Below are 26,334 nucleotides of genomic sequence, written 5' to 3' on the forward strand. Positions count from 1 at the left end.
TCCTCAAGATTATCAAAGCCTAATTTGAGGACTTTTGTGTGCTGCATACTTGTTTGTCTGTGGTACCTGCTCAGATGTTGCTCCTGCCAGCAGCCCCTCTGCTAAGGAAGTGGCAAGCCAGCCAAAGAGCTCAGCCCTGCAGGGGAAATGGCTGCAGGAGCCAAGATGCCTCCTTATAAGTCTGCAAACAGAAGGACAGGCAGGGAGCAGCAAAATACTGTAAAGGTCAATATGCTAAAGCTTTACAGTTTGAATACATTTGAATATATATATATATATATATTCCTCTGGCAGACATGAATTATAACAGTTTTTTAATTTAATTTAATTTAATTTAATTTAATTTAATCTGATCTGTTTATTAGAAGTCATGCATTTATTTAAAGTTGCAAGACTTCGATTTACATTCTACAACATCTCAAAAACATCTAAGTTATGATGTCAGTCATCTAGAAATCGATTTGGGAAAAAAAATAAAAATAAATTGAGAGAAAAAAAAACAACAACTTGTAATTGCCACCAGGGATGTAAAAGAAATCAGAAGGAACTCACCCCACTCAGATCTCCTCTTTATCTCCAGACTTTTAGAAGGAAAAAAAAATGCAGGTAGAATCCTGAAATTTGTCAAAGTTCTCGTTGCTCCTCTTGTGGGGTGAACCTTGTTTTAAGTCGTTTGCAGTGTTGCGGGGTTTGTGCTGCGAGGCGAGCTGCTCCGTGTCGACAGCAGATGTCCTGCATGACGCTCAGTGAGGAAGCGGCGATACGAACCATGAGGATGCTGCTGATGCTGCAGCTCAACTGAGGAGTTTGGAGAAATGTTCTGCCGTTTTAGAGCGCACGTTGAGATCATTTTGTTGTGTTCATTCATCATCGAGTTTGATCAAAAGATCTCCAGTGAGGAAATGCACAGTTGTAACTGATTTCTTGAGTGATAGAGCATTATTGAGAATAAACGCAAGAAAACAACGGGTTGTTATGAACAATAGACAAAGCTACCGCACTACCCTAAAACAGGCAAACAAAGCAAAATGCCTTCCTCTACATGTAACATCTAAACATGTTAGAGAGCAAGAAAGGCCACAGTAATACAGTAAACCGTTTCTCATTTATCGAATTTGTAATTATGAGACGTCTTGTCACCAATTATCGTCTTCACTCCGCCCGCTTTGATAACTCCGTGGTGTAAATGAAGCACAATGTTATGGGCGTGGTCAACGGGGAAATGTTGAATCTGATTGGATGTTGGATTCACAGCGTTTTCAAATCGCTGCAGCTGTTCGAGGGGCTGTCAAAACAGTTGAAAGGAGAGCGTGGCTGGCTGGCTGGTGAGGAATAAAGAAAATTACGCAGATACACTGTATAGTCAGACATATTATACAAACTTAAGCAGTTGTTTATGCCTGTAAGATGGCGGTAAGATAAATAGCTAATTTGTAATCGTTTTTTGCCTTTTTTGTTTCGACATTAAAGCTGCACGGCGAAGGTTAGCTAACAATAAGTCCTGTCATCTATTCAAGGTTGTCTCGTCGTTCCTTCTGGAAATATGAAACTTTTTAGATATCGTAAAAAGCCTTAGTAATGCATGTTTTAGTTAGAGTTAACCAGTTGTCGTATAACCCAAAGCTATTCTGAGTTCATTCAGGTTGTTTCAATCCACGTATTGCAAATACAGCTCATTTGACCAAAAATCGCGAGAGTTATATCAACACGTTTCAGGCTCAACATAAGCTGAACGTTGTATTCTTGAAAACAGTTGGATTTATGGCTGTGCTGTTGCATTGTGTCCTAATATAATCGTTACTTAAAACAGTTTACATCATAGTCAGTCCATTTGCAGAATATGTCATAGTTTTTAAGGGTTTTGAAGCTTGTGTGTGTGTTTTTGGATCGAAATCAACTTGCAGAAACTTTAAAGTTGCCTTTAAAATGTAAGAACAAAAAAAGTTGCCTTATTTCACACTGATTAGAAGTCACGATATATTGTAGATCCAAAATACAACTGAACCTCTTCCTCGTCTGTCTGCAGGCCTGAAGAGATGAGAACTAGTGAGTTTGACTCTTCCTCTGAAGATGAGGAGGTGGGAGAAGAGCAGCTGGCTCCCTTCCACATTTCCTGGTAACACAGACCATGTGAAGAGTTGTGTTTTAGAGCCAGTAAAACATGGATTACTGTGTTAATACAACCTGTTAATTTGCTGTTTTGATTGGCTTTAAGGTTGCCTCTGTCCATTGTCGAGTGCTCCCAGTACCTCGGAATATGCGCACTACCAGGTAAAATCGTTTAAATTTGAACTCTACTTTTGTTGTAATATTTTGCAGAAATTATGATAAAGTGAAAAATATTTATTTCTCCTGACTTTGTTTTGACTTTAGGCTGCAAATACAAAGAGATCCGCCGGTGTCTGCAAAGAGATGTTGGTAAGACAGTCAGGAGGAGTCCACACTCCGCTGTAAAATATTGGAAACCTACTGTAATACTAACAGTCTGGTCTGTGGTTTCATTTCAGTTTATGTATTCAGAGCCAAATGACGCATAATTGAACTTCCATTAGTTTGATAATTAGGCTGCCATCATAATCTACAGGACCGTTGCTCTTGTTTAAGCTTGCAAAACTGTTTTTAAAGAAGAAATCTTTCACTTTAAAGAAACAAACTTTAATCTGCATGCAGCAGCTGTTTGAAATGTTTTGCTTTTGGCTCTATTTCCCTTTGTTAACAGATGAGCTCCAGAACCAGGGGGTTCAGGATGTGTTTGTTTTCTGCACCAGAGGAGAGCTGAAAAAGTACAGAGTTCCCTCCCTGCTGGAGGTCTACCAGCAGCGAGGCTTCACCACTCACCACGTGCCTTTCCCTGACGGAGACGTTCCTGAGCTGGAGCAGTGCTTCCAGATCCTGGAGGAGCTGCGGGTCAGCCTCGAGAGCGGCAGGAGGACCGTGATCCAGTGAGTGTGAACGTTGCTGGAAAAACGAGGAAAAAGTTGCATCACTGTCAAAAGCAAAAAAAAAAAAAAAAACCTGAGGAGAATCTTTCAGATCTAAAAGACTCCTGTTACAAAATGATGTGCAAGTTGTTCGGGAAAGTGAGGTAAAGTTATTTCCCCAACACCGCTTAAACTCAAAATACTGCGCACCACCTCTTTGTCGAACTGAATTTAATCTTCTGTCTCTTACATATTCAAACATCCCGAAATAAAAATTCAAACTGGAGTGTTCACAAACAGAAGAGGATGACACTTAAAGTCAGAAGCCACTTAGAGAAGGCAATAGATCATCTTTTATTGTTTAAATGAGGAATATTTCAGGTTTCAACAGGAAAATCAACAGCAAGATGGTTCAAGCACAAATGTTTTTCTTAAAAAAAGCAAAGATATGAACAGAAAAAGAGCAGGGCTTTTTGCAAAAAAAAGCAAAGGTTGCGTGTTCCCTAGTTAAAGCAGGATATGTGAACTCAGCAAAGCTGCAGCTGAGAGGCCTCCGAGAAGCTCTGAACTCCTCGAGAGAGCCGATCGGTGCACGGAAGCCATTTGTTGGGGACTCGAATGATGTTTGAGTGAGTTTAACCATGTGGATCTAAAGAGCACTGCTGTCAAAAAAAAAAAACGCTCCCTGGTGCAGAGGTTAAAAATAGACTCAGATGCAGGTGTGCCTTTTCAAACGTTGCCTTCCTTAAAGTTTGAGGCGCCAGATGGCATCTCACCACAAAGACTTCTATTTTCAGCGATCCTCAGGACACCTCTGCTTACATAACAGAACAATTTCCTCTTTAGTTGCACAGTTAATGGGATTTTTCTTCTTTTTTTTTTCTTCTCATTTTCCCCCTGCTCCATCTCTCAGCTGCTTTGGAGGCCTGGGACGATCCGCTTTAAGTAAGAATATTTTCCATTTACTTGCTTCTTGATGGCATTGCCCAACGTGATTTTTTTTTTTAAAGTATGTAATTTATGCGTCAAAGCTCTTTTCTCGCTCAGTGTCACGGTTTTGTTGTTTCCCCACTCAGTCGCGGCTTGTTTGCTGCTTCAGCTCTCATTAACGATGACGGCTAACAAAGCCATCGAGATCCTCAGGGAGCACCGAGGAGGAGGAGCAATACAAACGGTGAAGGTGGGACTTTTCCCTATGTCTCATTCTCTACTAGTTTCACACATTTGATCTCTTTAATGGAAACGGATCCGTTTCCATGAATTTCAGTATTTGTTTTCAGAATGATGGGGCTTTTTAAGAAACTGCACTTAACCTCTTATTTCCAAGAGTTTGCCCTCAGTGTTCCACTGCTTAGATTTTACAATGTGACACAGACTACGAATGTCAAATTCGTTCATTCTAGAATTCTAACATATAACGACCAACACGCCATCTCTAATGTACTCATGATTTGGCAACTCTTAGTTTTTATCCTTCACACATACGACCGTAAAGAGCAGCGTGACATTTCAGTATTTAATGACAGCTGCTTGTTCTCTGTGCTGTCCAGCTTCTTTTGATTTCCAAACATTTCTTTTATTTTATCTTTACTTTTCCGTAGCAATACAACTTTCTTCACGAGTTTCGGGAAAGATACACAACCTACAAAGAGAGCAGAGAAGCTTCCACAGAGCGGTCGGTGTCTCGGTGATCCTGGCTCATCTCTTAAGTGTACTGATCTCCTCGGGACCCGCTCATTTTGTCAGCGATTCATTTCTCTTTTTTCAGGTTTTTGTCATCTATACAAACTTTACATTAAAAGAATAATATATCGCTTTTTTTTTTTTTTCCATCCTCAAAATCCTTGATCAGGATCTGCTTTTGTTTTAGTCGTGTGGTAACGCTATTCATGCAAAGTTATGTAGGTAATGGTGGGTTTTGTATCATGCAGTACTGTGCGAAAGTCTTCAGCCACCTTTCTTTTCTTTACGTATTTTCCGAAAAATGTAAAATGGGTGCGGCGACATATATCAAATCGTGTGAAAATGGAAACACGAATACAATACATATTAGGTACAAACAGGGCAGAACTGTAAAATAAATTTTAAAGGTGGTATGAGCACCGTCACTCTTTAACACTGCCTGGACCCTCTTGGACAAACTTTTTAGACCTGTATTAAAGTAGTTTTTTGAAAAACTTCTCTAGGCTTCTTGAAAGAACTATTGCTTAAGACCACTTGAATGATGATAAACAAAAGTCTGACTGCTTGGATACAAAATATGAAGAAAAGGAGTGGCTCAAGACTCAGTAGTGTTATGTCAGGGGAAAACTTATCCACATCTGTATTACTTATTTATGTTTTACTACTTTTTCTTGTAAAAAGGTGATTTTAAACATCATCAGAACATATCTGGTTCCTTATCTAAACATTCCATTAAGAAAACCTTTCATATAATTTGTCGATCACCTCAAACTTATTACGTTGCCTCGTGGGGACAGTATCTTTCAAGAGAAAGAATGGATAAAATACTTTTAACTGCTCTTTTTTGTGGCTTTTGCTTTTTTTTTTCTTTTAGATTAGCACTCCGTCATGTTTTAGATGATTGGTTTTCCATGACAACAAACTTAAGTCTACAAAGAGTTCAATAGGTGTCCTGTTTCCTATGTTAAGCTTGTTAAATTGCTAAACCAGATCCATAAACAATTTCAAAAAAGGGGTTTATTGAAGCTTGAGTTTTGTTTACAGGAGAGGTGTTATTCAGACCTGTTGATGTTCAGCCTGAGTGTCTTAACAGATTTTAGCCACACATTAGTTAAAATCTGGGTCAACAGATAACCAACAAATTCCCTTAAAGCTGCCACTAATCCATCTCTAGTGCATGTTGATATCTGAGGAAACTAGAAACTGCCGACATCCTGCTAAGGAATGACAAAAGTAGCGTTACAGCAACACTCCAGTCTACACTTCAGAGTGGGAAAGTTTTATTTAGATTCAAACAATCTTTTCCTTCATGTGACGTAATGGGAGCCAATACATTTAAAAAAAAAAAAAATTCATTAAGAGACTAAATAATCCTCTTCCCTGATAATTTTACATGTCAGAAATGACAATAAATACTCTAAATTAAAGAAAAAAAGAAAAATTTCAGCCTCTAAACTAAACTCCAGATTTTGATTTGGAGATGAGCAGCAATGTGGGGAGTGTTTGATATCCTGTTTTTAAGAAAGAAAAAACATGTAATAAATAAAATACATTTAACGGTGTGAAATATTTGGTGTCTACATGAGTAAAAACGCACAATGACAAAGGAGTTTGGAAAGGTACATTCAACAGTATGGCATGTTAGTTAGCTACTCAATCTTCAGTGCTGTAGCAGAGAATTAGGTACTGTTGCTTCTTTATGCTCAACCGTTAAGTCTACCTTTAACTTTTACCGATAGCTGCAGGGGCTACTCTACTGAAATACAGGTCACACTTCACTAATGTTGGCTGCAGGGTTGGACAGGGATTACTTGATAAGTCTCGTACGGAAACAACACATCAAAGTTTGAGAGATGACGTTCAGACTGCGATTGTCTACGTGCAACACGTCTTGCTATGCGATAACCCCTGCGCGGTTTCCCTTACTGCACCGTCGGCTCCCAAATATTCAGTTTGAGTACGTTTGGCCAAAAAAAAAAAAAAAAAAGTCAGGGTTGTACCATTTTGCTTTAGTGATGGCATAAAGTCACATGGCAGGAATAAAATCGGCTGTTGAAGCTCAGAATCTAAATCACAGATAAAAGCTAATGAAGTTCAGAACACACCCAAAAACCTACCCAACCCGTAAACACTCAAAAGTTGGAAAAATGTGATGGAAAAAGAAAAAGAAAAAAAACTTTATTCAAATCTTAAGCATTTAAAAAGAAAAAGAAAGAAGAGAAAGCTGTCTGTTCAGGCTTGTCCTCGTTTTCCATAAAACATTTGAACTGTAGTGCTATGAGGGGAACACTGCGACCGAGATACAGTCTTAAAAGAGGTTCAAGGGTTCTGAAATGACGCTCTGCACTGAGTGTGTGTGTTGGGGGGGGGGGGGGAATGAAATGGCGGGTTGAGAGTTCATCCTCTTGAAATGGCATCTTGTGTTGCTTAGCAGTGGTCTTCAGCAGGTCCAACCTTCCAGCACGAGATCACGTTATCTGGTCGTCTGTGTGTGTGCAGGTCCTTTTCTTTCGCCGGCCCGCTTAAGAGCTCACCAGAACATAGATCATCCTGTTAGAAAAATCAAACAGATTTAGAAAAAAATAAAATCATTTATGTGTTCGTTTTGTCATCTTTTGAAGTGCTGGTTGGCAGATTTAGTTACATTTGGATGAAGCCCAAAATGTCACGGCACAGGAGCAGAATATTTCCATCTCATCTGTACAGGATGTCATTACTGACAATCTCCCAAATCTTTAACGTACTGAAATCGTGTATTAAAATGTAAATTAAAAAAAAAAGTACCCGTAGAGATAGTAGAAGAATGACAGCAAGTAGAAAGCCAGCTTGCACCAGCCTTCTTTTTGACAGAACGCCAGGATGTCTGCGTTCATGATGGTCGTTGGGTCGTAGAGTCCAGGACAGCTCATCACAGGTCTGCTCATATACCTGCAGCACAATAAAATAAAACTCGATAATTGCATAATGTTTCATATTTTGGCCTAAATTATAATCTACAAAAGGGGCGTTTTCTTCCAAAGAAAAATAATATCTCAGATACACACCTCCAGACATGATAAGCCAGCAGTGGCAAGTTGAGACAGAGGGTGAGCCACTCGGCAGCACAGAAGAACATCACACAGAAGAAGAAATGGATGAGATACTCCGGCAGCACCAGCTGAAAAAGAGATGAAGTTAAACATTAAAATCTGTGCAAAGTCAGTTTAATTTCCCCAATTCATCATTTTCTTATGGTCTTTTTTTTTTTTTCTTTGGCTGTTTAAATTTAACTGCCCACACCAACCGGCTTAATTTAAAGAGTGTGGAGTCAGAGCAACTGCGGTTATTTGCAGGAAGCCAAAGGTCAAAAGACGACACTGTAACATGTTACAGTGTCCTCAAAGTCAATGAGTCGTTTGTACAAAAAGACGAGTTAATCACAGAACCAGACTCTTATAAACTGTAGTCGACTCTAAAAGATGAACTCTGCTGTAATTACTTTAACTGGGCCAGTTCTTATGTTGTACACATGAAGTGGTTGCGTACAAACACTGTGTTAATCGAAATCTGCAACACACAAAACAGGGTGAAAAATGAAGACCTACCACCTGCAAAAATCAGTGATTTAACTCTAGAATGCTAACCAAAACTCAGGGGGGAAAAAAAAACAAAAAAGAAAACAGACCTCACATGTTTGAATTTTACAAATGGAAGTACAGTGAGGCTTAACCACTACTTGCCTAATTATGGTCAATCAGGTGAGCTGCTTACTGAATTTTAATATTTATTCTTGCAAGTGGCTAGCATGCATCATCACGTCTGACAACAAGTGAAAGGGGAAACCCATCAACATCTCGCTCTGGGGAATATTTGCACATGTCAACATCAACATTTTTGCGGCGTGCGCAAAGCTACAGGACCCCCCCTTTCTAAAAATTCCTCACGACACACTGGAGAAAGGACCATGCTGTGAGCGCTAGCAGTTAATGCAGTAGTCTGCCCCGGGTCAGGTCTGGTGCGGGGTTCAGAGGGGCAGATGGAGGCGCCACATGGAAGCCATGCATTCGAAAAGAGCAGAGGGCGGAGGCAAACCAACAGCCCACAGATGGAAAGGTGAGGGGAAGAGGAAGGTGCAGGACAGGAGGGGGCTGCAACGTGCTGAAATCCTGCACTGCGCTGCCAAATACAACTGAACAACTGATCGTTAACAAAAGATGGGCCCAATGGGCTTAACGGTCCACACGCAAAATAAGTGGCCGTGGTGAAATCTGCAGATTGGCCTGTGGAGCCCACCGTGGATTAAAAGGTAGGGAAATCTGTACTTCTTTTTTTCAAATCTGAAATAACTCCTCCTACTATGGATTTTACTGACCAATCAGTGGTCCTAAATAATGCTGAGCTGGGGCATGTTGGGATTCTGCTGCCATCTGTTCCGAACCCCAGGTGATGCAAGTTGGAGCCAACACTGAGCTCATACACCCAGAAGCTTAAATCTGCTAAATGTTGGTTTAAACTGCAGCCTCCTCACGGAGGAATGAGATTACAATGATGACAGCTACAGAAACAATTCATCACTCAAGAATAGAATTAATCTCCTTAAAATCCCATTTAACAACAACTCAAAGCTTAAAGTATCGGTGGTTCAAAGAGCTTTTCTACAATGTTTTACAACCATATATCAGGCTGTGATATTTAACTTATTAAATGCTTTGTCTCAACTTCGAGACAAATCATCGGACAGAGATAACAAATTCACTGAACCAGTAGATGTAACGATATATGCAAACAACGGGTAGATTATAATAGAGATCATGCATGCTTTGAGCATTTGCAAGTCTTTTCAGTTAACAGCTATCCCTTACCAATAAGTAACCATGTACATTTCATCCTAAAGAATATAATTATCCTGCTATTGTCCACTCTGCTGGTTTTTTTTATGAGCTACAAGCGCTATTAAGTACAGTTTAAAATCCAAAAATGTGCAGATAATCCATTTAATTTCTCAGATAGGTTACTAAACAAAATTAGCTCTTTAGTAAAAGCTTGCAACAAACAAATAAAATATCCAGATTGTGAGGCTTACAGATGTGACAATAACCTGTTGAAACGCACGTCAAAATGATTTAAGAAGTCAGGAAAAAAGATATGAAAAAAAGAAAGAAAACAAAGCTGATCCCACAGGGCCTCAACTTAAAATTAGTTAACTGAAAAGACGTTTGCAAACACTTCACCGTGCAAAATGACAAGACGTCAGACTGAGTTGAACTGAGTGGGTATTTTAAAGATTAGTACAAACCTTTAAAGCAATTTTGACTCTTTTTATCTTTTTGACCTTTTCAACTGTCTTTTTGCCATTAAAAAAAAAGGGTAGAAAAAAAGTTGGGGGGGGGAGCAGATTGGAAAAATAAAAATAAAAAGGCATTAGAGTTTGACAGCTGACAAAAATAAAAATCACTGAATTGATAAGAGGCAGGTTATTGAGCATAACAGTGCAGAGAAATGACAGAAGAAAGGCGGATTAAGTCGTACTGAAACAAAGATCTTAGAACAGAGCGCATCTGCATGCAGTCACAGAGGCAAGGAAGGTCGTGAGGTACGGTGGCGTCACTTACCGGATTTAAAGTGTTACACTGATCTATAGGATTCTTGTAGTCAGTCTTCAGCTCATCAAATGCTATTATCTGGAGGGAAATTACCAAAAATAGAAATAATAAAAAAATAAAAATAAAACCATGGAGAACAAGCAACTCAAGTTGAGCATATTCCAACATTTCATGTCATACACTCCCAGTAAGTCTGCAACTATCTGCCCCAAATAAACTTTATCACAATCACTTCTCCGTTTAACCAAAACAAAATTAGATTTTACAAAATGTTACAAAGACTTCAAAAACTTGTTTTCTAAGGACAAAAAAAAAAATAATCGAAGCTCTTGAAATGATTTGTTTCATAGCCATATTGAAAAAGTTTAAGAAGCCGGGAGCAGTGTCACTTACACATGTAGCCCAAGTGTCTAAAGCTACAGTTAATAATTACAAATAGTTTTACTATTTTACTAAATAAATGTCATTCTTGAGTTCTAGTTCTGTTACGTTATTAATTCTCATGTGTCTGTAAATGAATAACAATCACAAACAGTCTAAAGTTAACAAAAAGGATAGCCTACGTGGTTGTAAATAATTACAACGCTGAGCGATTGGTGCTATAAAATGTATGTGACATGGTGGCGTTTACAACCACGTATGTGACCTTTCAGATTCTGCCAACCCAATTACTAATAATTTGTTTTTAAAAAAAAAAAAAAAAAAAAAAAAAAAAAAAAAAAAAAAAAAAAAAAATCAGTAAACACATGACTACAGAATTACAGAGCGGCTTGTCGCCCCCGGACTGGAGGAATATATTAGCTTAGCATGCTACATGCTAACTAGCTATTAACGTATACATGATTCCTAGTTTAAAAAGCTTGACAGGTTTATAAATGTTTTCTGTATTAAACCCGTGTTAAATAGCGTGTGGACAATATGAAGGACTTTTACAAAAAACAATGAAGAAATAGTGTCCGTGTTTACAAGGCTAGCTTTTAGCCGTAGGCAGGGTGTGTGTGTCATTCATTCAGCAACGCGTTTCCGAGGCAATAAGCGCGCGCCAGTTTCTGTAGCACGAATACGTTCTATACAGACGGTTCCAGACACTACTGAGAGCTGTAAGTACACCCCGAATCCGTCCCTGGTATGAGGCTAACAGGCTGGCCTCGCGTTAGCCCTGCTTTTGTATGGCTTCCTCGCTCCTTGTCTTGTGTCTCTCGCCACCGTTGAACTGACGGCCCCCAGTCCTTGTAAATGTGTACTTACATGCCAGATAGCGAAAAAGATAAGCGCCGCCGTGAGCAGCAGAGCAAGCATATAACAAAAGGCCGCGAATGTGAACGCCATTTTTCTCCGGTTCTTCCAGTCAGTTCCTGGCTCGGTCGGCGGATGATGCAGGCAGCTTTCCACCGTTTTTGAGAGTTGTCAGAATGTCTTCTTCTTGAATAAATCCTTAACCAGCTGGTATGTTCTTTTGTTTCATTACTGCCATCTTGTGGATTGTGTTTGCATGTCCTCTAAGATGGTCCCATACTCCTCTCCTACAGTTTATCTAATTGACATTTTTCCATGTCTAATTGTAATAGATATGATAGATAACAGCTTGGTATACTGCAACACCGTGTCCTTTTTAAAACATTATCCTCCAAATTGTCTACCATGTCAAACTTCTAGGGTCTACCATATTGAAAGACCCACATCAGGAGTAACTTCTGACAGATGGCATAATATTGTCCTCCAGTAGTCTTTGATATGAGGCAGAGTTAATCAGTTCATTGACAGTCTCTTTCACATAGACTTTGCACCATAACGCCTCAAACAAAACACCATTGTGTTGCCCACCATTTGCTCATTCATAGTGACCAAATAGAGCCGTATCAGTGTGCTTTCAAATGGCACGTCTGCCTTGTCTAGTCTTTGTTCTTTGACATACTGGCTTAGCTTTAATATTCTTTTTGGCTGACAAAGCCTTGTTGCTGCCACACCTTCCTCTTTTTACAGACTTTGTTTGTTTGTTTTTTGCATTAGTCAGCTGTTTTGCTTAACTAGCATACAACAGAGTCTTGGGTAAACTGGCAGTCATTTGAAATGTTTGTGTTTGAAGTTATTTGGAGGACTTTTTAAGTGCCATACTCGTGATCTCACCATTCTTTCCTGATGGCTTTCGTGAGCTCTTTAGATCATGTAATAATGACATCACACACTGAAATATCTAAACAAACAGAAGGTCTTTAATGTGGATACATTAGTACTAAATTTGGTTATACTGTTTCAAGCTTTAGTAATCGTCTGTACTGAACTTATTTAGCCGGCAACTGTATTAAATTAGCCTCAAGTGTCTGGAATGTTTTTGTATTTCAACTGTTCAATGACATAACAGACATAGGCTTAAAATGCGAACTTTCTCTTTTAATTTGAAGTTATTCATATCCACTATTGTCAGGGGCTCAAATGTAACTGGTGATATGAGCGTAACCAAGAAGAAAATGTTCCATTTTTCATTCTTTGTTGAGGAACTTTGAGGTTTAACATTAACATATTTCTAGAACTATCTGTACATGAGCCATCTAGATGTATTCAAAGTGAGTTGTTACCTTATATAGGTTAAATGTTTATTCTATTCATCAATTATGAGTTTTCTTTTTTTTTTGTGAAAACATCATCAAACTGGATAGAATTTCCATCGGGTAAGTGCTGGAACACACGTGATTGTTTCAATTTGGAAATAATAATAATAATAATAAAGAAACTATCAGAGGCGAGTAGACATAAATGTCATTTTATTTGGACAACTGGACAATAGACTTTTTATAAAGTATGGGAAAATACAAATATCTCAGGTTTCACTGATGCCATGAGGCAGCTGGTTATGAGAGACGTTTCAGCTGTCTTTTTGAGTAAAAAGGAAATAGAATCAGAGAGGACACTTATCAAGCTAAACTACACATTCGCAGGTTAAAGTAAACGACTCGAGAGGCCAAATTACACAAGTTTTCACCACTTAGGAGAAAAAGCTATGAGATCCACAGGACATAACCAGAAACATGGCTCAAAACTTATCTGAACAGACCTCACATTGAGGAGACCGACTGCGATACACGATGGACAGATTACTACATCTTATCAAGAGTAACGAAAGCAGAGGGGTTTTTTTCAGATCGAGCAAGAACACAGCTGATGTTTACCAGCCACATGTTTAAAAGAGTCCCTGTGCAAATAATTCACACAACTGAGCAGAAAGCTCACGGGTATGTGATGAGGAAACTTCTTCTGCAGTAGCTCTACACGTTACGGAGGTTTGAAGAATTGAAGAATTGTGGAATATAATCAACAAACATTCTTATTCATATCAAACCCAGCACATTACACATTTTAGAGTTAGCCTGTGTTGCGTTTGTCCAAATAACTTCTAGTGTTTCATGTGTTCATTTTCAAATAGTGTTTCTCAAAATTGATCGTAAATAAAAGGTTGGGGTGCAGCCTCGCCTGCAGCACATGAAGCATTCTGAACGCGACCATCAGTCACACTGGATTTTCCACTTCCTGCTGCAGCTGCATCATACCGGCTAAAAACGAGGCTGACTGTGTAAACCTCGGCTTTGATGTTATCAGCAGAAGTCGAAACAGGAGATTACAGCCATGTCCCCTTGCTCCTGTTGGATTAAAATCTTGTCCCGCCACATAAATATAAATCACTGTGCGGTATTGGACATCTACAAAGGATCGACAGAAAAAGCTTCGATTGTGCGTATGTATCTCTGAGTCAGTTCTCTGAGATGAGAAATAGTTTCTGTTATTTGTCACGACCAGGACAACATTTGAAAAAAAAAAAAAAAAAAAAAAAAATTTCAGATAAGAAAGATACAAAAGAAATAATATCCAACAAGGCTTTTTTTTATGTGTCCCGTTTTAAAAACAAGTGATTTGGAGTCATCACATTTCAAACAGACGTAAAAAGAGTCAAGGCATTAATATGGTCGATTTAACAGTGTGACATCTTATGCAGACATCTGCAGGCTCATCTGCTTCCAAAACTTTTAAGTCAGCATTTTCATTGCATTTAATGCTACTCGCCCATTTATCCAACTTTTAATCCTGGGGCTGGTCGTCCTGCTGTTTTAGCCTGGAACTTGAGATTAGTGTGAAGAATTAGTGCGTTTGGACAGTGAGGTGTTTCTGTTCCGATTGTGGGCTTCATATTAGATTTCGAATGTGCTGAGAGCTAACATTCTGTAAGGAGACAGAAAACAGATAACCTGGGATGTTTAAAAAAAAAAAAAAAACACTCAGAGTACGCTAAAGACTTTATAGAGATTGGCACGAAATCGGAGCAACATTCAACGCAAACGATACATCGCAAAAGACGCAAAAGAACCCTGTTTTGTACGGAAAATGGAAATTGCCCAGATTCTGTTCTTTACATCTAAATGTGAAGCACGACCGGTTGATGGAAGAGTCGCAGCAACAACCGCAATGCAATCAAAAGTAGCTTTACGTGACAATTAAGCGCAACATTCATGAACACTATAACAGTAAGAGCAACACCGCACGATAACAGCTAACAAACTCCCAAAAGACACAGTTACCCACTTAAAGAGAGTAACCCAGTAGATTAAAAAGAGGGACAGGTAATGCCATTCTGTGTGCAGTGTCATCACCATCATCGCCGTCAAGGCCACAGTAGCCTTACGTTTTGTGTCAAAACGTTCAAGTCTGGAATGTTGTTCCACTGGAATCATTGTTCCCTCAAATGTTATGAAGATGTAACAAACTCATGGAAACTTTTTTCCTCTAAACAGAGATAAAATGATGTGATAATAGTCTAAACGGCCTAAAGCTGCAGCAAAATAAGCCCCACTGAGGGGATTGCCAGCTTATTCATGTGCACAGTTAAACACACCAAGTATTAGTGTTTTTGTCCTTTCTAGAGGTGATTATAGTGTTTAACTTATCATTTGAATGCCCTCGTGTGAATACTAAAGGAGACACTGACTGAGACGGACCTCAGTAGTGTTGTTAAAACGTTTTGACTGGAAACGAGAGGAAATGTATGCTTTAAATTATACAGAAACTTAAACTACATACACAAGAAATTAAAAATAAAAACAACAACCCTAAAACAAAACAAGACTTATGAAAAATCACTGAGATAAAAAGGAGAAACTGAGGAGGTTGCGAAAAAGCAGAGTATAAACTATAACAGAAATAGTTGTTACAAAGCCTGTCAATTCTCCTGAATGAGCATGCTGTCGAAGGGCGGATATGAATGTCGATTTCTGTCCACTTCAAGAACTATGGGAGTGTTCTTTCAATACACACATCACTGGCACATGGAGAGATTGTACGGGGGATAAATACAGACCTAAGTCAAATAGTATTTGCAGTTTCAGGCTCTCAGATGAACGAGGTTTAGTCAGTGTCACGACTGCTGACGTTCAAAAAGAAGCACTCAAACTATTGTGACTGTAAATATGCTGGAAACTTCACCTAAAACTGAGCTCAAACACTACTCAAATCAGGTCTGACGCACAGAGGAGGGAAACATTAACTGTGGTGTGTCATCTTCGAGAGATGACACGGGTTGTGCTATCTGGATCCTCCTCGCATCCCACACCTCTGGCTGAGGTGACGACTTTAGCGGAAGAACCCGAGTTTCTCTCTCAGCCACTCTTCCGTCAGGTCCTCTGTGTTTCTGATCTCAAACACCTGTTGAAAACACAACGGAAAGTAGGGGGGAAAAAAGCAAGAATGCGAATCTCCTTGATGTTAAAGGCTGCAAGACCATATTTTTTTTTCAGGTAGAGAAAAATGTTGCATCTCTTCATAAGTACATCACAAAACCCCACCTTAAAAAAAAAACAAACAAAAAAAAAAAACTATCCCTTACAATGCCACTGTGTAAATGTAGCTTTCATTTCTAAGGATGCACAAAACAGTTGCAGAATATTTGAAGTAGCTACGATAGACACACACAGATATGTCATTAGAAGTAAATGTAGTTCTGTCCTCAGACTCTATGGCCACACCGGTAGCTAAAACCTCTTTGCTTTTAGAAGAGTGAGGCTGTCCGTATGCTAACGTCAATACTGAAGCTTAGCAAGTACAAAGCAGAAGTCTCGATCCACCCCTCATGTCTTTATGTTCTACTTCCGAGCAGCCAGACTTCCCTCTAATCTTTCTAAGTTGTCTTCAACAATAGTTCTCCAGGCTTTCCAAAGTTTTCTTTGGACATTGGCTGACATGTAAAGTTAGAGATCATTAAATCCACGAGAATTAGTCCTCTGTGGAACAAGAAAGTGTATTCAGCGTGGACTAAAATGGTGGTCCACACAGCTAAAACAAAACCCACTGATGAAATATTACTCTGACGTATCTAATTTTCTTAACACTTACGTGGCAGATACTATAAGGCTATAATAAGACATGTAGAATTCCCTCCCTGCGCTATTTTATGACTTCAGGAAAATGTACAAACCTTGGTCAGCTCAACGGTTTGCACCAGCTTGTTTTTGCTTCCTGCGTACATCATCTGCTGCTCTGGTCTGCAACCTGCAACGCCACAACGTGTTCAACAGGGCAGGAAAATGGTGGTTTTCAAGAGCTGCTCTAAATTTACTGTCAAAAATGATTTCAGAGATGGTCTTTACCAACTGGACTGGAGAAGATGAAGCAGAGCGGATAAGACACACGTCCGTCGTCATGTTGATACTTGTAACTGTAGACGACGAATGTTCCTCGTGCTAAGGAAAGTGTGCATTTTCCATCACAAGAAACCAACTTCAGACAAAAACTCTGACCACCAGACAAGTGCATATGGGAGGATGAGCTCACAATTCGGTTTTAGGGTAAGAAGGGAAATAAGTCACTTAAATATTGTCAAAGAAAGACAGATTATTCGTTCAAAGGATATCTCGGCTGTCGCTCAGGCAGTTCATCCTTTAGATCGTCAGGAGAGATATCCTAAAAGACAGATGCGTTACGATGAGTTCATTTTTCTGTTGAGGTGCACTGGCTTCAGTTACAGTTTATATGAGGAAATGACTTACTAAATTCAGAAGCTGGCAGGTTCAAAGATCAAAACAAGCATCACCCAACAACTTCTGTCAAACCACCCCAATAGTGTAAATTTAATTACTAAAGTTCTCTCCCTTAGTTTTATATTTAAAAATTCTAGAGTAAAAACTGCCCTTTTGTTCAGTAACTTGAGTAAATCTGTCTTAAAGACAGAATGATAGACGTCTTACCTCGTGTTCTTCATCAAGAATAACAAGCTGCTTGTCTTTATCAATCTTCACTGAAGTATAGAAAAGAAAACAAAAATCAAAGTCAACAACTCTGTCCGTTTACATGAAACAAGTGTTTTAGAAGCAGTGGTTTACTGAATGAATAACAATCTTTATTTTGTTTCAAGAAAATAAACCAATAAGAACTGCACTGCTGCGAGTGTTATGATACACAGGGTGCGGATGACTTTGAATCCATGTCATGCAAACACAGTGCTAATCCCGTTCAGCAGAAATGACATTCTGAACCGGACAGGACAGAGGATAAAGATTATGCTCCGTTTTCACCCTCACAACTGGCTACTCTGCGACATTAAATGCTGTATTTGGAGGTGACTGGTGGGATCCCACTGTCTTCGAGGCACAAAGAAGTGTTGCTTTACAATGCCAGGGATATTTTTCTTTTCAGTATGTAGGTTTGACTTATTTTAAACATCTGTCTTCAACCAGAACAGGCTGCCTTAAGTACTTAACAAATCAAACGTGACAAAGCTTGACATTACACAAACCCGAGGAAACAGAGGAAATTTGTGGGAAAGAAAACATTGATGGGGTGGAGATGGCAAGCTAGTTTTTATGCAACTAACTTCTGGCTAGCAGTATAACTCTTTTCTTCCATTTCTTGTTTAGGTAAGAGTAATCATATTTAGCTTATGATCATTTCCTCACTTTGAGTGTAGCCAGTAGGAAGATTTATAATCAGAAAACCAGGCTTTTCCTCTTTTCACTGCAGATGACATTTCCGACTAGGAACAACATACGATGTTTTAACATGAACATGGATGCAGAGGAGGATGAACTTGAAACTATTTCTTCCATTGATCATCATGGGGAATGTGAGATCACTATGAGATAAAATGGAGCAGCTTTACACAGCAGAAATATAATTTCCTTTCAGGGATTAATAATAATGATAAAAAAAAAGTAAAAAAAAAAAAAAAAAGACTACAGTTTGCATTTCACACTCGGATCAACTTTCCTAACTTGTTCTTTTCTAGAAACTCCAGTAAAATACCCCAAGTATGTTAAAAAAAAAGCTCATTTGATAAAGCCAAATTTGTTGTAAAGAGCTTATGAACAAACAAAACTCTGATGGCGCAAATAAATAAACAGGCAAGAAAAGGTCAGCGACTCACTAACGATGGCCGCATTATTGGTCTCCTTCCGGAAACGGAACTCCCGCAGCTTTTTCACCAGATCTTCATCCACATCACACACCACCAGTGATTCGCTCTGATCAAAATTGGAAGAAAATGCAAAGCAAGGTCAGTGCCTTATCATAAATATTTGTACTTTTCACAGTAAGATGGACAAAAATGGTTAATTGTCAAATTTAGTTAATTGGAAAATAAGCAAAAAAACAATTCCCACAATAGCTACCCCTTTGGTAGATTTTAGGATACAACAAACAGTCACAATAATACTTTCTGCTGGAGTCCATCTGACCTAGCAGATTTAATCCATAGAGAAAACAATGCACCAGTCCGAGCAGGATTTTATAGGCCTGGACCTCTCTCACGTCCACACAGTTACATAACGCCACCAGAAAGACAAACTCTCCAAGAGTCTCTGTACACATTCTGATATCTTTAATTACACCTTCCTGAGCAGATGGCTGGTGGGAGTCAGGATTTCACTGAGCTCTGGGAGAGATCTTTACAGATTAAGAAGGGACTGGCGTGTCTGTGATTGTGGACCTCGAAAGAACAGGATGCACGGGGAAAGGATAGGAAACAGGCCAAACAATAAAAGCCAGAGGTGGCCACGGGTTTACTTCTGGTTTAAATTCCTCCAGACACTGGCAAATCGTTGGCCAGTTTATCTGCTAACTCAGCCAGGATATGAGAGTCAGTTAACTTGAAACACCTTAAAAATAATGCAACTCATATGTGGATAGTAAGCCAGTAATAACGCCCTATTGTTGATCGACAGCGAGGAGATTCGAGCTGTCATGACACGCAGTCAAAACGCCGGAGGGAAACAATGTTCATCATGGTAAGCAACGAGCTAGCGTTAAGGCAACAACCGAAAGCCAGACATGTTAAAACACATCACTGCAACCAACAGCATGAAGTTACCCATACACAGCAGCAGGAAATTCAACAGCTGGGTCTTCAACATAAAAGCCTTTGAGCTTCTATGTTAGTTTATTTCCACTTTTGTTGAGGCTAAGGACGCTGACATTTACAGGGAGTAAATACTGGGGGTGTTAGAAATACAAAAATCTGCTTGAGTATTACAGTATCAAGCCTGACTCTGGGCTCTATTACCTTCAAAGTGCATGTAAATAATAAAACTGATGAGTCTACACGTCACCTTCATTAAAATGTGTTAATGAAAGAGTGTTACATATGATTCATATCAACATATAACCAATTACGATACAAATGCTTAAGTTGTATAGAAGCATTTTCAGTTATTTGTTCGCATGTGTTTTTATTTTGAAATGCTTCACCGGAAAACCAATCTGTCCGTGTTTCCGTGTTGTCTGACTTGACGTCAGAGGGTGGAAGTAATGCTAGGCTAACGGGCTAATGCTAGCCAATCTGCGACCTCACTTTTTCGTTACACTCCGCGAAACTTCTCATTTGTTCAGAGCTCACAGTTAAAAGACTGAAGCTAAAAACGAGGACACGACGTTTGCAAGGAAACAGAATAACTTACCATTGTTGTAGAGTTTGAAAAATTACCCTTAAGGTACAGCTACTGCTCTGAATGGCAGGACGCTTTGTGATTTTTTTTCCTTACTTCACATCATCTTGTGACTGGTTTGACCAATCCCATACAGGCGCCCACTGCTTCAAAAGTTGGCCAAAAATCTCTGTTTACTCCCGTGAGCAGGTATAAATGATATAATTTCAAATTTAAATTGATAAGGAATTAACTCTCGTTATTAACTAAAATACCAATTTAGGTGCTTGTTTTGAAACTTGGCAGTTTTGCAGGAATCTCCCAAATAGTGTGAAAAAAAAAATTTTATTTAAAAAACACAAAAAGTACTTTTTACATTCCCTGTTTTGATTAAGCGGGAATAAAATGGCCTACATTGGCAGTGATAATATAGACAACAAAAAGCTTATTTATTTTAATAGCTTTGTTTGATTACATGACAAAAATATCACAATATATCACATATCCGCCATGGTTTTGGTTTGTGTATTTTATTTTTAATCTTATTTAATGAGTGTGGTATCGCATAGAAAGCTACTACATTTTTTCATAAATTTATTTATTTTACTTATTTTGAGCTAAACATTTAGCGAAGCCAGGAATAGCTAAGGAATGCACTATTTCAATGAGAGTTCTCACAAAGATAGAAGTTACAGACACGTATGTGTGTGTTTGCAGCGGAACGCGCCCATCCCTCGGAATACGTCACGAGTGAGGCGTGTGTACGTTCTTCCTTTTCAAGAGTTGTAGGGAGAGCCTATCTAGCGTTAGCTCTCACTTGTGAACCACGGTAGGCTAAATTAGCTGGCTTTCTGGTTTCCACAGCTGGGTGAATAATCGCTGTCATCCTCCAACATTTGAGAAGAGTCCACAGTTCTGGCCAGGTAGCATGAAAAAAAATCATCTTTCAGCGCTTATTTTTATTAAGGCAACATAAAGCTCGAAAACAAACGTTAACTAACAGTTAGCTGTTGTTAGCTAGGTCGCTAGCCAACTCTGTAACATCACTTTTAAAAACATTTTGGAACCTGTTTCTCTGCTAAAATTCTATCTTAAGTAATCTTAGTATCTGTATAACTTGTTGTAATATTTGTAATGTAGAGCTATTTCGACTCTACCGACATGGGTTTTGTAGTTCATAATTCGGAGATGGAAACATTTACTCAGAGCCTCTGGAGGACCTGCCCACAGTGATTTTTTTTTTTTTTTTGACAGCTCTTTATAATCGGTTACTATAATTACTCAATAAATCTGATGGAAGTTGTTTCTTGTTCTGTTTTAGATCATGGCAGATTTCTCGGTGAGTTCTAAGTACAGCACAATTTGGCATCATTTCCTTCTGTTTTTTATTTACTGGTTGGGTAGGTAAACAAATCTGTTGGTGAAAAGAGTAATTCAAGCTTTCTCTTTCTCTATAGCTGTCAGATGCTTTAGGAGATGATGCAGCAAGCCAGGCTAAAAAAATAGGCAACACTAACCCTTCTGCCCCAGCCAGCAATCCCCCACTTCCCTCAAACCCAGGATGGCCAGGTTCGGCCCCAGGAGCTCCCACCCAGCCCTCAGCACCAGCTGACTTTGGCAGTGGATCATCTGGCCCAGGAGCACCAGGGCCATTCCCATTTTCTTCAGGTCCTGGAGCACCAGGGCAATACCCGGGACCACCATCAGCACCTGGTGGGTTCCCAGCAGGCCCTGGGGTACCTGGACAATATCCACCTGCACCAGGAGCCCCAGGTCAGTTCCCTTCCAGTCCTGGAGCACCAGGGCAGTTCCCAGGGCAGTTCCCAGGGCAGTTCCCGGGGCAGTTCCCTGGGCAGTATCCTCCTGAGGCAGCTCCAGGACAGCTTCCTGGAGGTCCTGCTTCTTACCCAACAGGACCATTTCCTTCTGGCCCTGGAGCTCCCCCTGGGCCTTATCCAAATATGCCTTTCCCTGGAAGTCAGGCAGGAGGAGGCAATGGGATGTATGGACCAGGAGGTCCAGGTGCTTTCCCCCCTCCAGCTGGCCCTGGCTCTTTTCCTGCATTCCCTGCTGGAGGGTTTCCTCCAATCCCATCTGGGACATGGGGACCACATGCAGGTGGAGGTTTCCCTCCTGCCCCTGGCCCCTTTGGTCCCGGTCCTGGGACCATGGGTCCATACGGCGGCCCTACTGGACCAGGAGGCGCACTGGTGAGTTCACTTTATAAACATATTTTGTTACTTGCTTGCTGGATTTCTTTTTTGGTGTATTTCTGCTCTGGTGTGCGGTGGAGAATCTCTGAGTGGTCTATGTAGGTGTACTCAGTTCTACAAGGAGTTGGCAGAACCAGTTCTCTGCTTCTGGCTTTTGGGTTTAAGTGAGGGCTGCTTCTCATTATCATTTCTGTATCTTGGCCTCTGCTGGGCTGCAGTACAAATGTATAACAGAGGTAATATTTGGTCAGATTGAGTTATCAAAAATCTATTCTTGTCTTTCAGCCCAGATATAATCCACCATTTTATTGACAGCAATGAACTCAACTTTTCAATCGGACAAGGACGTCACTTCGGGAATCAACACGTGGTTTGATTAGTGCCAAAGACTCTATAAAAACCTAGTAACCAGATGTGCTCAAATGATGTGTTCAATTCACTGGATGTAATGCTTTAATCAAGTGCAATATGATAGGATTTACTCATAAAAAACATGTTTACGATAGTAATACACGCCTTCTTATTATCAATATCTGATTTAGCTCTGACTTGTCACACGTTTATTGTTAAAATGAAAGATCTTTATGTTTTCTGTAATTCTGTTCAATTGTCAGTTCATACTGTTGTTCCTTGTAAACAAAAAAAATACTAAACTTGATTTTTCTGTCACTGCCTTGACTCGTCACTGTGACTTGTGAAAAAAAAAAAAATGGAGATAATGACTCATTGGGGTGTTGCTGTAAGAATGTGGGAAGGGTGGCTGCTCTGCTTAATGTTTAACTAGTTTTTTTCTTTATTTTATGGCATAAAAGTTGATGCTGTATATTACCCAAGTTAAGACGATTGGTCATTAAATGTGAACAGTTCTAAGTCTCTTCTTAAGAATATTTTCAGGAGGGGTAAACACAAGTTCCTTTTGTTTATTTTTTATAGTAAAGCAGAAAAATTTATAATGACAGAGGCTGTTTGTTTCTAATTAGGGCAATATAGGTGTGTTTTCATTATTTCTGATGCAAATGTTTCTTCCAGATGGTCCCGTATGATCTTCCACTTCATGCTGGAGTTATGCCGCGCCTTTTAATCACAATAATCGGGGAGCCTGCTCCCGGGGCAGAGAGGTACGAACTTACAAATCAGTGACTGAACCGTTTGAGGATAAAAATGAACTGCATTTGTTCAAACGCCTGAACAAACGGAACACTATTTTGACACGACCGTGGCCAAAATTCGACTGATTTTTATTTTTGCTTTGTTTTTTTTCAGGTTCAACGTTGACTTCATCAAAGGCTCGGATGTCGTCTTTCACTTCAACCCTCGCTTTCCTGAGCAAACGATTGTCAGAAACTCCAGCCTCGGAGGTTACTGGGGGCCGGAGGAGCGTGACGGGGGCTTCCCATTTATCGAGGGAAGCCGTTTTGAGGTAAAATGTTTTGTTTTTTAAAAAAGAAAAAACTTTGCAAGCTCATTTTTTCCTTTTTAATACTTGATGGTTAAATTAGGGTGCATGGCACGCAACACAGAGGATGTTTATACTTGGAATGAATATGCGTTTTGTAATGCGTCCTCAAATGCATCGTGACTGTTTGTGAACGCTCCGTATGCAAATAAACACACAGCATACAGTCCTGTATGTCAGACAGTCAGCTGTCAGCCGAGCAACAAACAAGACATCTTTGGGTCTACTAATGTTCTCGTAAGATTAATGACCTCCTCTGACTCAACAATATAATTCGAACATTAACATCAGCTTGTAAATAGACTTTAATATGTAATAGAAACAATATGAAAGACATAAAAAAAAATCAGTGTCAGTGGACCTCTGCTGGCCTGTGCTGCCTGTAATAAAATCCATGGACCGTGCGTGACTTATATGAACAACTTCACTTGCTGCAACAGTCAATCGTCAGTTGTTTTTTTTTCCAGTGAAAATACCAGTTTTGAGGAGCGGAAATAAGCCTGACTCGAAGTGGGAGGCATGGAGGCGCATGGGATGAGTTAATGGTTCCTCAGCGTGGCCCAGCACATGACTCTCTTTACACTGTTTTAAGAATATGTCTCCAAGCATTCCTCCTCTTAAGTATGGTTTGTGTGGTCCAATCTGAATGTGTATCTCCGACTTTATTTACACCTGCCCACTTGTGACCCGAACAGCGAGGTATTGAAAACCGTTTCTTTTAATCACATTTCAAAGTGATAACTTGAACATCGAGCCTCTTGATTGCAGCCTTGGCCTTCGTGACCTTATATGCGTTCATTCAAACCATAGTTCGGCCCAGCTTCAACCTGAGCAGACTTCCAAAGAGCCAGAATAAATGAAATGGCGTGTTTCCACTATGCAGTCTGGTACGGTACGGGTCGGGTCGGAACGGTTCGCTTATTTCAGTGTTTCCATTACCACAAAAGCGTACCGATCCGTACCGTTACCATTTTCGTAACCATTTCGTAATCATTGCTAAATACTGAGTGTTCATCATATATATACACACACACACACATATCAGTACAGCATCAAAGTATTCCAACAGACATGGTGCAGTTCTATGAGATGGTAACGATGCATTTTGACACAATGAAACATCAGCAGACTGTTTAATGAGTTCACACACGCTGTTCACCCCTCAGCTGAAGATCCTTGTGGAGGAGGACATGTTCAAAGTGGCGGTGGACGGCACCCACCTGCTGGAGTACGAGCACAGAGTTGGCGGCCTGGAGGAAGTGACCCTGCTGCGAGTGGTCGGCGACATCATCCTCTACAGCGCGGCCCCGAGCATGATCTGAAAGCGCTACCGAGCCGCACGCTGCCCAGGAGGCCCGGCTCAAGCTTCAGCGACGTATTTGAAACCCTTTCGAATGCTTTGCAAGGAAATTGCGAGGCGCTGTAGTCAATGAAGTGCAGTCGCTGTCCACCTGGCACATTTAGCACAGAGCAGAAGGCAGATTATTCCAGGTCTGCACACTATAATCCTGTTTTTTTTTTTTTTTGTTTTTTTGTTTTTTCCGTTTGTTTTTGTTCGTTTGTTTATTTCTAAACTGGATGACGTCTCGTTTTTAAAGCCACTCACAATCCAAAGGATTTTTTTTTTTTGACATAACATTATCAAAGTAGCGAATGAGGTAGAAGTAAGGAGTGAAACTAATTTATACTGAATTAAATGATTGTAGGCTTAGTTGAAAAGTGCGACGTGTCCCAAACATTTCAGATATTTCCATGAGCGAGAAGTGTTTAGCTCACTCGTACGCTTATTATTCTATTATTCTGTCCCTTTTCTGAACATCACGATAAGCCTGCGTAGTGCATGGAAGTGTAATGCTGAAAATCCACATGGTGTCCTCTCATTTCAGCGCTGGACTACAAACTTCAAGACTCACGGACAGTAAGATAATGATGAAGTTTCTCAAAAATGTATTTATATACCGACTCTGTTCCTCCCTTTTTCAGTGGAAATCCTCCTAAACTCTCTGATTCGGAGGTTCATTGAAATGTTTCGCAAATTCTGATTTCATGTTGAAGTCGACCCTAACGGTGGGGAAAAAAGAAAATATGTTGAAGGGGAGAGATGGGTTCTGTGATTTGTTGCCAAAGATCGATAGTTTAGCGTTTTCAGATTATGATAAAGGGGCAACAAGTGAAAACTGTCTCATTAAAAGCTGTTGGATGCAAATGATTGTACATGTTAGCTGTAAACATAATAAATTCTGGCTTCCCTGTTCCCGTTCTTTATTACTTGGTAATTGGAGAAAATTCAACTTCGGGGACTTTTAGGGTGTACCTTGGATGTGTCACACTGACAAAATCAGGTCTTCAACCCCAGATGTTTTCTCACAGCAGATTTCAGCACAAAAGGCCTCAGATGGCTCCTTGTGGGATTAAAAAAGAAAAGAAAAAAACACAGCCAAAACTAAGTCTGCAGATAAGCAGTTTTTTTTGTTGATTGCCTGTGGATTAATATAAAACAATGGCACGTAAAGAACCACTTTTTTATCATCTTTGTAAAGAACAACAGTCCAAAACCTTTCCACCTTAACAAGCAAGTATAAT

The 26,334-nt window shown here is 39.8% G+C and overlaps 4 protein-coding genes across 5 annotated transcripts; 2 read left to right on the plus strand and 2 right to left on the minus strand.

Moving 5' to 3' along the window:
* The first annotated feature begins 1,293 nt into the window (after nt 1-1,293).
* On the plus strand, nt 1,294-6,591 carry cdkn3 (cyclin dependent kinase inhibitor 3). Its single transcript, XM_075447901.1, has 8 exons — nt 1,294-1,325; nt 2,027-2,116; nt 2,216-2,271; nt 2,374-2,418; nt 2,720-2,942; nt 3,835-3,866; nt 3,998-4,101; nt 4,523-6,591. Exons 2-8 carry the CDS (start codon nt 2,037-2,039, stop codon nt 4,610-4,612), a joined length of 630 nt encoding a protein of 209 aa, XP_075304016.1. The 5' UTR covers nt 1,294-1,325; nt 2,027-2,036; the 3' UTR covers nt 4,613-6,591.
* cnih1 (cornichon family member 1) lies at nt 5,604-11,609 on the minus strand. Of its 2 annotated transcripts, XM_075447902.1 has the most exons (6): nt 11,435-11,609; nt 10,196-10,264; nt 9,880-9,927; nt 7,649-7,761; nt 7,389-7,532; nt 5,604-7,154 (listed from the first exon to the last, which is right to left on the minus strand). In XM_075447902.1, the coding sequence occupies exons 1-6, from the start codon at nt 11,513-11,515 to the stop codon at nt 7,127-7,129; spliced, it is 483 nt and encodes a 160-aa protein (XP_075304017.1). In that variant the 5' UTR covers nt 11,516-11,609; the 3' UTR covers nt 5,604-7,126. The 2 variants fall into 2 exon arrangements, with proteins under 2 accessions (XP_075304017.1, XP_075304018.1); XM_075447903.1 differs by lacking the exon at nt 9,880-9,927 and having other exon boundaries at nt 11,435-11,605.
* A 1,322-nt stretch (nt 11,610-12,931) lies between these two features.
* On the minus strand, nt 12,932-20,225 carry gmfb (glia maturation factor, beta). Its single transcript, XM_075447746.1, has 7 exons — nt 20,116-20,225; nt 18,588-18,684; nt 17,413-17,462; nt 17,077-17,128; nt 16,816-16,896; nt 16,644-16,717; nt 12,932-15,874 (listed from the first exon to the last, which is right to left on the minus strand). Exons 1-7 carry the CDS (start codon nt 20,116-20,118, stop codon nt 15,803-15,805), a joined length of 429 nt encoding a protein of 142 aa, XP_075303861.1. The 5' UTR covers nt 20,119-20,225; the 3' UTR covers nt 12,932-15,802.
* A 616-nt stretch (nt 20,226-20,841) lies between these two features.
* Nucleotides 20,842-26,005, plus strand: lgals3a (lectin, galactoside binding soluble 3a). The gene is made up of 6 exons (XM_075448165.1): nt 20,842-21,005; nt 21,404-21,421; nt 21,540-22,292; nt 23,325-23,413; nt 23,559-23,715; nt 24,918-26,005. Exons 2-6 carry the CDS (start codon nt 21,407-21,409, stop codon nt 25,071-25,073), a joined length of 1,170 nt encoding a protein of 389 aa, XP_075304280.1. The 5' UTR covers nt 20,842-21,005; nt 21,404-21,406; the 3' UTR covers nt 25,074-26,005.
* The last annotated feature ends 329 nt before the right edge of the window (nt 26,006-26,334 follow it).

The sequence above is a fragment of the Odontesthes bonariensis genome, chromosome 17, assembly GCF_027942865.1.
Source record: "Odontesthes bonariensis isolate fOdoBon6 chromosome 17, fOdoBon6.hap1, whole genome shotgun sequence".
Classification (NCBI taxonomy): domain Eukaryota; kingdom Metazoa; phylum Chordata; class Actinopteri; order Atheriniformes; family Atherinopsidae; genus Odontesthes; species Odontesthes bonariensis.

What these genes read in the sequence shown, in the direction of transcription:
- cnih1 (XM_075447902.1), bottom strand. Translation starts at nt 11,515, where the DNA reads ATGGCGTTCACATTCGCGGCCTTTTGTTATATGCTTGCTCTGCTGCTC. An exon ending in CTGGCTTATCATGTCTGGAG is followed by an intron (nt 7,533 to 7,648) that starts GTGTGTATCTGA and finishes ATTGTGCTGCAG; the next exon opens with GTATATGAGCAGACCTGTGA. An exon ending in TTCTTCTACTATCTCTACGG is followed by an intron (nt 7,155 to 7,388) that starts GTACTTTTTTTT and finishes TTTTTCTAACAG; the next exon opens with GATGATCTATGTTCTGGTGA.
- cdkn3 (XM_075447901.1), top strand. Translation starts at nt 2,037, where the DNA reads ATGAGAACTAGTGAGTTTGACTCTTCCTCTGAAGATGAGGAGGTGGGA. An exon ending in GTGTCTGCAAAGAGATGTTG is followed by an intron (nt 2,419 to 2,719) that starts GTAAGACAGTCA and finishes CTTTGTTAACAG; the next exon opens with ATGAGCTCCAGAACCAGGGG. An exon ending in GGCAGGAGGACCGTGATCCA is followed by an intron (nt 2,943 to 3,834) that starts GTGAGTGTGAAC and finishes TCCATCTCTCAG; the next exon opens with CTGCTTTGGAGGCCTGGGAC.
- gmfb (XM_075447746.1), bottom strand. An exon ending in CAATAATGCGGCCATCGTTA is followed by an intron (nt 17,463 to 18,587) that starts GTGAGTCGCTGA and finishes TCTATACTTCAG; the next exon opens with TGAAGATTGATAAAGACAAG. An exon ending in TTCTTGATGAAGAACACGAG is followed by an intron (nt 17,129 to 17,412) that starts GTAAGACGTCTA and finishes TCTGTCTTTTAG; the next exon opens with GATATCTCTCCTGACGATCT.
- lgals3a (XM_075448165.1), top strand. An exon ending in CTGGACCAGGAGGCGCACTG is followed by an intron (nt 22,293 to 23,324) that starts GTGAGTTCACTT and finishes TGTTTCTTCCAG; the next exon opens with ATGGTCCCGTATGATCTTCC. An exon ending in TCGAGGGAAGCCGTTTTGAG is followed by an intron (nt 23,716 to 24,917) that starts GTAAAATGTTTT and finishes TTCACCCCTCAG; the next exon opens with CTGAAGATCCTTGTGGAGGA.